The 10108-nt window shown below is 35.7% G+C and overlaps 2 protein-coding genes across 2 annotated transcripts in view; both read right to left on the minus strand.

The window, feature by feature from the left end:
• The window catches only part of LOC107098962 (3-oxoacyl-[acyl-carrier-protein] reductase FabG-like), a 17281-nt gene extending 12088 nt beyond the window's left edge, over positions 1–5193 (minus strand). The window contains exons 1-3 of the mRNA XM_015396871.1: positions 5132–5193; positions 4806–4976; positions 2761–2939 (exon numbers count right to left, since the gene is read on the minus strand). Of these exons, the coding sequence (XP_015252357.1) occupies positions 2761–2939; positions 4806–4976; positions 5132–5155 (374 nt within the window). The 5' untranslated portion in view covers positions 5156–5193. The remainder of the gene's footprint in view (positions 1–2760; positions 2940–4805; positions 4977–5131) is intronic.
• Positions 5194–6453: 1260 nt separating this feature from the next.
• Positions 6454–9068, minus strand: ppil3 (peptidylprolyl isomerase like 3). The gene is made up of 6 exons (XM_015396870.1): positions 9023–9068; positions 8720–8794; positions 8353–8446; positions 8187–8254; positions 7978–8096; positions 6454–7828 (listed from the first exon to the last, which is right to left on the minus strand). The coding sequence occupies exons 1-6, from the start codon at positions 9023–9025 to the stop codon at positions 7702–7704; spliced, it is 486 nt and encodes a 161-aa protein (XP_015252356.1). The 5' UTR covers positions 9026–9068; the 3' UTR covers positions 6454–7701.
• Positions 9069–10108: the final 1040 nt, after the last annotated feature.

Here is a 10108-nt window from a genome sequence, read left to right on the forward strand (position 1 = left end):
AATGTCTGTGCACACCTCTGACCACAAGGATAAAAACAAAGACTCCAAAATGCTACAGAAATATTTTCATTAATAAATAAAATACAATAAATAAATACAATAAAGGTTGTATGCTGTGCACAATATTAAGCAAGCTTGATAAAAAACTAAAATTAATATTAAGTGTTTCTTCCTTGGCTATGCTTTGCACACATAGCCAAACCGGTTAAGAAACAAAAATAATTCTCAGCAGCTGCACCTTTTACAAAAAATAAGTCTGAAACTGAAAAGTGCACAGAATTATTCAATCACACAGTGTTCAGAAAGTGCATTGTCCTCTATTCTGCACTTAAGATGAATGACTGCTTAGGTGCCACTGGTGGTAACACTGTATCGATACCTTTAAAAACAAGTATTGTACCCGGATGCAACGTTTCAGTATCGATACTTTTTTGAGTATCGATAATTTTGACAACCCTAGTGTTGGCCAATAAGCTTGACTTAGGTATCGATATTGGATTGGACCAGAAAAAAACTGAATCTGTGCATTTCTAATTGATAATAACACAAATTTAGATGTTAAAGCTTACAATACTAAATTCATCTAACTTTCAAAAGGTTTAGCATTCGGGTATTTAGGAATAAAGGTATTACAAATTCGTGAAGCCTGGAAGATAATGCTTTAACCTCTATGTTTTAATAGTACTTATCAATATAAAAATATGACTAACTCATATTTTACAAGACATAATAAATAACCCCAAAAATAAACAAAAATCTGTGCGACACCACAGACAAAGCAGTACAACACTAATTGGTACCTTTGAGGCTATTTATCTGCTTTAAAAACAAAGAGCAGATAAATAGCAACACAGTGAGAACTGTTTGTATGAAACGGTTTAAACTTTAAATTGAAAATAACAACAAAAAAAAAAACATTAGCAAAATAAATAAATGGTGCTGCCTGGAAGGTGGCCTGGGGTAACAAAAGAAGCTGAGGTATTTAAGCATCTTTTAGTTTAAACAATCAAAATACTTTGTGAAAATAAAAAACATCAGTTTAAATCTTAACCTTATAAAAAAAAAAGACCTACTCTGATAAAAAGTGTTCCTGCAGTAACATCTGCATCAGTGGAGAGCTGAGCTCCACAAAAACCTTGTAGTTTTTAAGAGTCTAATTTACCCTTTGGTAACTAATAACACATTGAATGATGTTGAAAGGGTACGATGGAGTATTTGGGCCAACTAAGAGATTTTGGTTTTATTTTGAGAATAAAGTGATAACATTACTATAAAAAAAATTGTACTAGTACGAGAATAAAGTTGTAATATTAAGAGTATGAAGCCATCATACAACAACCAGTTTCCGACCAGCAGAAGACGATCGACCAGCACCACCAAACAGCAACCTGAGTCCACTTTGACATACTGCCTGATTTGATGCTGGTGTGTTAAAAGATTTTCTTATATGTCAAATCAGAGCCAAAGCATAACTTCACATGATGCTCGATATTCCTCATTTTAGCGAAGAAAGTGCTTCTTGTGGGAGTTGTCATAAAATACAACTTGTTTCTCATAATTTTAGGACTTTATTCTCTTAATATTACAACTTTATTCTCCAAATGTTACGACTTTATTCTCGTAATTTCACGACTTTATTCTCGTAATTTCACGACTTTATTCTCGTAATTTCACGACTTTATTCTCGTAATGTTACGACTTTATTCTCGTAATTTCACGACTTTATTCTCGTAATTTCACGACTTTATTCTCGTAATTTTACAACTTTATTCTCGAAATAGATGAAAAAATAATCTCTAGCCTGGCCCTAACACTCTGCATTTATATTTAAACAAAGCAACTTGTCCAGTAAACACATCAACATTCCTATATGCTCCACTGATTGAATAGTGGAGCATATAGATTAAAACTCTCAAGATAAAAAGCAGATTAATAAAAAAAAAAAAATTTAAAAAACAGCTGCAGTGTTTAAGCCATATTGGAAATTCTGACCTCTAAAAGAATTCACCAAATGTACACTTTGATAAAGAGTATGTAAATTTTCTCTATTACTAGAACCTTTTCCATTTTAGACCAATGGATGCATGGGAGGAAAAGAGTTTGCCTAAAGATGCCTGAAATTTTCTGAAATGTTTAAGTAAAAACAAAAAGTTAAGGTGTTGCCAGTAGGTTACCATAAATGATTTTAAATAAATATTATCCATCTTATCTTTCTGAAGGAATAGGAATTGTGTTTATTTATAGTATACAATTCCATTTGCCCCATTGCTGCTTTATTAAGAAAAATAAATAAAAATTACATACACCAGTTTTCAAAGTTTAATCTTTTAAAAAGACTGAGCATGTTTTATTCTGTTTAAATCTACCTACTTCAATATAATTCTTCTTAAATAGAAAATTAATAAGTAAATAAAAAAAAAAAAAAAGACAAATATAGTAAACTCTGTAGTCAAAGCTAAGAAGGGTTCGAAGGAACAATACATCTAAGAAAAGCCCGAATTAAACTTCCACATCAGCCTAAATTAGGAACCATACATGTCAAATGTAGAAACATGCAATACCTATAATGGTGAGGAGGACATTCGTTTTACATAGCACAAATGATCTGTGTATATTTTTGATCAACATTAAAAATGGCTTAAATTTCCACCTTGAAAAAACCTTTTCTGAGATTGACTTTACTTATTTCTGTAAGACAAACCAATTTCTGTCTCTACTTTTATTCATCAGCGTCTCCTCCCTGGGTTCTCTGATACGTACCTGACATTGACATTCATGACCTTGTCATATTGAGCCATGTCTGTGGTCTCGATGCTGCCATATTCCAAGACGCCTGCGTTGTTAACCAGGACATCCAGTCGGCCAAAGTGGGCAATAGTTTTCTCCACAGTCTTCCTCACTGTGTCTTCATCTGTCAGGTCTCCGGGAACAAGCAGAGGCTGCAGAAGAAAACTCCCATTTTATTATGGTTTTTGATAACCGTCTTAATCCTCTGTGGCATTGATTCAACAAGGTACTGGAAACATTCCTCAGAGAGTCTGGTCCACATTGACATTATAGAGTCATACAAACGCTGCACGATGTTAGAAATGGACTCATTGTCATGTTCAAGACACCAGTCTGACATGATTTGCACTGTATGACATAATCCTGCTGGAAGTATTCATCAGGAGATGGATTGATGGGGGTTATAAAGTGATGGACATGGTCAGAAACAATACTCACGTAGACTGCAGTGTTGGCATGATGGCCAATGTGAACTAATGAGGCCAAAGTGTGCCAAGAAAATGCACCCACGCCATTACACCATCACCAGCCTGAACCGCTGATACAAGGAAGGATGGATTCATGGTGTTGATGCTAAATTCTGATCCTAACATCAGAATGTTGCAGCAGAAATCCAAACATGGGCGTGCTTCGGTGCCGCAGTGGTTAGCACACACGGCCCATGTGCAGAGCCCCTAGTCCTCGACGCGGCCGACCCAGATTTCGAATCCAACCTGTGGTCCTAGGCCGGATGTCCCTCCCTCCTCTCTAATACTCCCTTTCCTGTCAGCCTACTGTCCAAAAAAAGAGTCACTAGTGCCATAAAAACTCAAAAAAAAAATAAAAAGAAATTGAGACACATCAGACCAGGGAACATTTTTCACAATCTTCTTTTGTCCCTTTTTGGTTATCCTGTGCAAATTGTAGCCTGTTTTTAGGTAACAGAAGTGGCACAAAGCGTGATCTCCTGCAGCTGTAGCCTATCCACATCAAGGTTTGAGATGTTGTGTATTCAAATATGCTCATCAGCATCTTGCCTTTCCATCTGCTTCAACCAGCCTGGCCATCTGTCTCTGGCCTCAAAGCGGCATTTGCACCCAAAGAAGTACAGCTCACTGTCTATAATTCTTTTCTTAGGATCATTCTCTCTAAACCCTAGAGATGCCTGGCCATGAACATGCACAGGGACTCAAAACTTCCCACAATGCATCTTGAAAAATAGAACGCATCCATGGTCACCAGACAAATTCTCCTCACAGCACATCATGGGATTTATTTTGTGGGTGAGAGTGAACAAAGATGACATCAGCAGTAAGTCACATGACCAACAGGGAGGGAAAAGTAGTGGTCATCTGTCCGAATGGTCAGTTAACTTAATTCACTATAAAGGTCATTACTGTATATAGTTCATGCTATATGTGGTGATTGAGGGCAGTGGCATAACGACACAACAATAGGCCTGTAAGCAACATTATCTGGCTGGGCCCCATATGAAGTAAAACACCCCATGGCCACTTCCCGCTGCCCCCTAACCCCAACCCATATGTTGGGGTATAAATATGGTCCAATCAGTCAACTTAGTATCAGGTAGGTTTAAGAGGAATTTTTAGCACCATCACATCTGCAAAGACACGTCCAAGTCCAAGTCCTCAATTGCGTGGGGTCCAACCAGGTGTCAGTGAAGGGGCCCCTAAGAGGTCGGGGGCCGTAAGCAACTGCAGTCTCTGCTTAACGGTAGTTATGCCATTGATTGAGGGGTTAGGGTGGATGTTCAGACAAAGCCATGTCTACATGCCTAAACACATTAAGTTGTTGCCATGTGCATTTAGACAGGTGTAGCTGATAAAGTGGCTGGTGAGTATGTAAAGTTACACTATATACTGAAAAATGTATATTGTTCATACAACAGGTCAACAGAAAACATTTCAATGGGTTGAAAATATTGGTTTATAATAAAGGTTAAAAATATAGCTACAGATATTCATACTTTTTTATTTTAGTGCAATTTTGTACACAGCTCTTATTAATAAAAAGTGTACCTCAGCGGCTCCACTTTCAGTGCACTGTGTGGCTACTTTCTGGAGGCTCTGGACGTCTCTGCCGTTCAAAGCCAGCAAAGCTCCAAGTTTCGCGAACAGGACGCTCGTTCCTGCCCCGATCCCCGAGCTGGCTCCCGTTATCAAGGCCACTTTCCCCCTCAGGGATGACACCTGTTAAAACAGAGAAAAGAAACAACAAACAAGTATTAACACTTGACGTGTCCGAATACCTTTTACCCAAAGGTAAACAGAGGAGCAGAAAACGAAAGCTTTTCACCAGTTTGATTTTAACAATTAAAAATTAATTTAAAGACACGTGCACTCACTTTAAACGCGTCCTCTGAAGCCATTTCTGCAAAGTTTGCTAATTTAATGGACGACTGTCCCCCACTGATGACGCAATACGATGAGCCGGTAGCTAATTTGTAGTTCATAAAGGAATCCACCACCACCACGGCTGACTCCAAACAAACAAGAATATAACTTAATTCAAAAATAAGGATGAAATGTATCCTATAGTTATTTCACATAGTGAGAGGTTTAAAGTGTTAACTGATGACTCACATTCATTTAATGTGTATGAGCAGGGGCACATTTTAGGCAGCATCGGTGGCTGATATATGGGGATAAATAAAAGTAAGTAAAGTCTGTGGAGAGATTTTTATTTATTTAAGGTATTTCTTAAAATGAGAAAAGCCAGATAGAATGTAGGTATTTGGGGTTTTTAAGTCAGTTTTTTTTTTTTTTTTTTTTTTAAGTCTGTTCTGTACTGATATATGAATACATATACAGTTGTGCTTGGGAATTTACATACCCTCTCTATTAAAGGAAATTAGAAATCCACATTAGTACTTCTAAAAATACAAAACTGAAAAAAATAAATAAAAAACTTACTTAATGATAATTTAATAGAATACTGATTTCATTATTTTTTTGTTTTGTGTTTTTTTTTTTTTTTTGCCTCATAAGAGCAGCTCAACAAATTGTTTACTTGTTTAACATATATAATATATATATATATATATATATATATATATATATATATAAAAGCAGGCTTTTTTGTGTGCTAAGATGCTACACACAGACAAGCAAGAATACAGTTGGCCTGAATAAATATTGGAAAATATCATTTGGAATTAACAAATGCAAATTACACAGGGAGGGCCTCTTAACAGATATTAGAAATATAAGAGTATATAGATGTATCATGCCATTAGTTGTAATGGCAAACTCTTCCAAACTTTGAAGTAGAACAGCAAATTTCCAACAACTTTAAGTGGGTCTTCGAGAAATTAGCTAAAATAAAAGGTGACTTATACCAACATTTTCTTCCAGAACGTCACAAGCATTTTTTTTATATATTACAAGTAACACTTTTTGAAACTTTTATGTGATATTCTGATTATATTTTCTGGACACAAACCGGTGAGTTTTATGAAAGATATAGGGAATTAGTTAATTCCATAAAAACTCAATAAAGTAATTGGTAAGGTTTATGAATGTTTTACAGAATTACTTTAATTCCTGAAAAAAATTGGAATATTTTAACATCTATAAACAAAGTATGTAAAATATGAAAAAGTGATAAATACCGGTAATCAAGGCTATTTTTATTTTTCCAGCTTATAACATTTCAGCAGGCTAGTCTTGACTTCATAGAATGTACCATCCAAAAGAGTTTTTCCAAGTCTCAGATGGCCTTTTAGCAAATGTCACAATAAGATTCACAGAAAGAAATATCTCATGTAAGTTACAAAGTCTTGTATGAGCAGTGGGTCTTTCCTTTATCCACAGCTTTCCTGTTTGTCCCAAGAAATACACACTACATTTATCTGATCTGTGTCCAGTTTAGGAAAAAACACAGTGCAATGTTCTCAGCCATGCAAAGCTTCACTTTGATTACATGTAAAACTTGATCTTTGTTTAGAATTGAGTCTTGTCCCAGAGTCTGGTGGAAGAGTGGAGAAGCAGAGAACTAGTTACTTGATACCCAGTGGAAATAAATGAGTTGTGAAGGCATGTGATGTAATTGGATATTGAATGTCCACAGCCCAATATTGAAGTCCCAAATCAGCACTGTCTTCTTCCAGGACACTTAACTCTTTCCACCAGGAAACACTGGTAAATGTACTCAATAACTTCTAAAGGTAAACTGAGCTTTCATAGAGACTTATGTGAAATAAAGGCTTATTGCCTCCATGCCATGATGCACTGATTCATGCTAACAGGAGCCACTATCATGCACTGATTACATCATATACAGCACATAACATGGATGCATTTTCAGTAAGTTGAGATGTCAAAAAAGCTTTTTTTTAATGCAGGATCCATGTTTTCTTTAGAATGTGATGCACCTGAAATTTTGTTCTACATCCATTACGAGCTCTTAAGCAACTTTCCATAACAGAGACTATAATTAAATGAGACAAAAACATATAAAACAATTTATTTAGCCAAGAAGACTTGGTATCTGTTTAACAAAAGGCATATGATAAAATACAGAACATTGAAACAGAAGAAAGGCTCAATTATGTTTCCAGCTTAGGCGTGGTTGTGAACAATTTTTCAGGAACCTTTTTTAAACCATTGAGCCATCTTGGTGGTTTTTTTTTAAGTGGAGCTAAAGAAATGGGCAAATACTGTGATTATAGATTTTCTTTCTTTAAGTTTTTAATCATCAGTTGAGATTTAGGAAAAATCCAGTAAGTGAGTTTCCTTTTTGGTAAAAACACAACTGAAACTAAGAAGCTTCATAGTTAGTTATTTCCCATTGGGTGTATTTGCTCCAGTTTCTTGTCTCCCTGTGAAAAGCAATTCACTTGAACATTGTCAAGGCACTGCATCTTCTGCCCCACTGAAACAACAACAAAAAAACAACATCTGAGATGAAAGATGTCTATCCAGCAAATGGGTTAGCATGGATAGTCACATCCTTTATCCGGCTCTCAGTAAGTGGACGGAACGTCTTCTCGTTTACCGGCAGCTTCTCCAGCTCATCAAGCGTTTCTAAGCCATCAATGATCCTACATGTTGAAAGGTGATATTGGGAAAAAAAAAAAAAAAAAAAAGAGAAAGCAAAATTAGGAAGATGTATCAAAGATATTTGCAGTAAAATCAATAAATAGATAGAACATGTATCATTACAGCTGTTTAAAAGGCATATATGTCATACTTTCCAAACACTGTGTACTTCATGTCCAGGTGAGGTTGTTTGGCATATGTGAAGAAAAACTGGGAACCATTGGTGTTCGGGCCATTATTTGCCATTGACACCACTCCTCTGACATTGTGCTGAAAAGAGAGAAAAAGGTGATCCAGCTGAACTATTGTTGCTTAAAAAAAGCAGTCATTGGGTTTAAGTTAATCTCAACCAACACTCACCTTTAAGTGCTCACTGAACTCATCTTCGAACTTGCGACCCCATATGCTCGTTCCTCCTTTACCTGTACCTGCAAGACATTTTTAAATCATTTAATCATTACATCTAATCCAGGGATTGTGAATTTTTCTAAGAGAAATGATTGAAAATCAAACCCCAAAGCAATACCTGTTGGGTCTCCAGTTTGAACCATGAAGCCTTTTATATTTCGATGAAAGGCGCAGCCATTGTAGTAGCCGCTTGCACACAAAGCCAGGAAGTTCTGTAAAGTAAATTAAATTCCAGTGTTCTCAGTATGACTTCAGATTCACTAAAGCTGAGTGATAACAACCACAACTGTAAACATGAAATGTAAATGTACATTATTTAGTAGCAGAAAAACAAATAATCTCATAGCTCGGTGTTGTTAAATTCCAACCTTTCTTGTCCCTATAATAGATCCAGTTTGAATCCCCCTGATTCTACTCACTAATCAGCTGAAAAGTATTTCAATGAACATCGTTCTTCTTAGGTCAAAATTTGTTTTTAAACTTACCTCACAAGATCTGGGAGCGCGTTCACAGAACAGCTCGATCTTAAGATCTCCTAGATCTGTGTGGAGAGTAACTGCCTGAAATATCACAAGAGGTCAAACAGAAATGTTAATAGAATAAAAACCAATGATGCGCGCAGCTTTCCTATCAGCTCAGTATATAAAGTAACGCGACTGCATCCGTGATTTTAACGTGATTATCGCGATATAAGTATAATTAAAAATAGCGTCACTGACTAGACGAGATGGATGTACAGTTTACTGAAACCAAAGCCAAACTTTTAAAATAGATTACAAAGAAATTACCATTTTGAATGTTGCCTCTGTGATGTTGTGCACGAAACAAACTACTCCGGAAAGAAACAACATACTCCGCACTATGGTTCCGCTGGTAATCACAGGGCGCCCGTTTTAAAATGCAAATTGTTGCTGTAAGTAAACATTTTCATTTTACTGTTAACTGGAAATATTTGAGGTAAAAAAAATCTGCATAGGGGTGTTTGCATACTACCAGAGCTATTAAGATACAGATTACTGTTGCTAGCATAAATGTCTTAAAGCCTTTATATATCTATATCTATATCTATATCTATATATATATATCTATTGTTATGAGCTTTTCTCTTCTTAAAGTGAATAAGTTTATTATTATTATTTGTGGCCCAGCTTTGAGGACACACAAAAAGAAATCCACAAAGGCCAAAGATGCACCATGGACTAAGTGATTTACGCAGGCAAAAGAAACAATTTTCCAGGTAAACTCCTTTAATTTTCTCAGTTTATTTCTCCTCAGGCAAGCAAACAGAAAAGGACAAACATTTCCTCCATGCCTCTCTTGTGCTGTTAAAAAAACATACGCCCACCCAGATGCATGCTGGTCCTACCATTGACTGCCTATTTATAAAAATAATTCACCCAAATTAATCATAAATAACCAAAAACAAAGAAACATGACTAAATAACCAAAAAACATAATCTCATAATATATATCAAAAAATAAAGTGAATAAACTTAGCTAGATTATGCACAAAAACAAAAAAACTTTTAAATTAACAAAAAATAATTGGCTCCTACATTATTATTAGTTTACAGTTTACAAGTGATACATGAACAGATATATGACACAGAGGGCTTTCTTTGCCATCCCACTACAAAGGAAAGACAAGAGAACATCCAAGTAAGGCAGATGTGTGTTGATCTCAGTATAGGAAATGGCTAAAATACTGAGGGCTCCAAATCTACTCATAAAATCAATATTTGTGAGACTTTGCAATTTACATAGTATATTAACTTCTTATTTTTTTGGACATTTCTATCAGGGGAACTCTATCAATAGAACACAACTCATCACATAGACAAAAGAAAATCTGAAAAATGTATTCAAACTGGTGT

The sequence above is a fragment of the Cyprinodon variegatus genome, unplaced genomic scaffold, assembly GCF_000732505.1.
Source record: "Cyprinodon variegatus isolate N-32 unplaced genomic scaffold, C_variegatus-1.0 Scaffold826, whole genome shotgun sequence".
Taxonomy (NCBI): Eukaryota; Metazoa; Chordata; class Actinopteri; order Cyprinodontiformes; family Cyprinodontidae; genus Cyprinodon; species Cyprinodon variegatus.

Coding starts and splice junctions, on each gene's coding strand:
- ppil3 (XM_015396870.1), bottom strand. Junction 8,447..8,719: donor GCGCTCCCAGATCTTGTGAG/GTAAGTTTAAAA, acceptor TTTACTTTACAG/AACTTCCTGGCTTTGTGTGC. Junction 8,255..8,352: donor TCAAACTGGAGACCCAACAG/GTATTGCTTTGG, acceptor AATGTCTTGCAG/GTACAGGTAAAGGAGGAACG.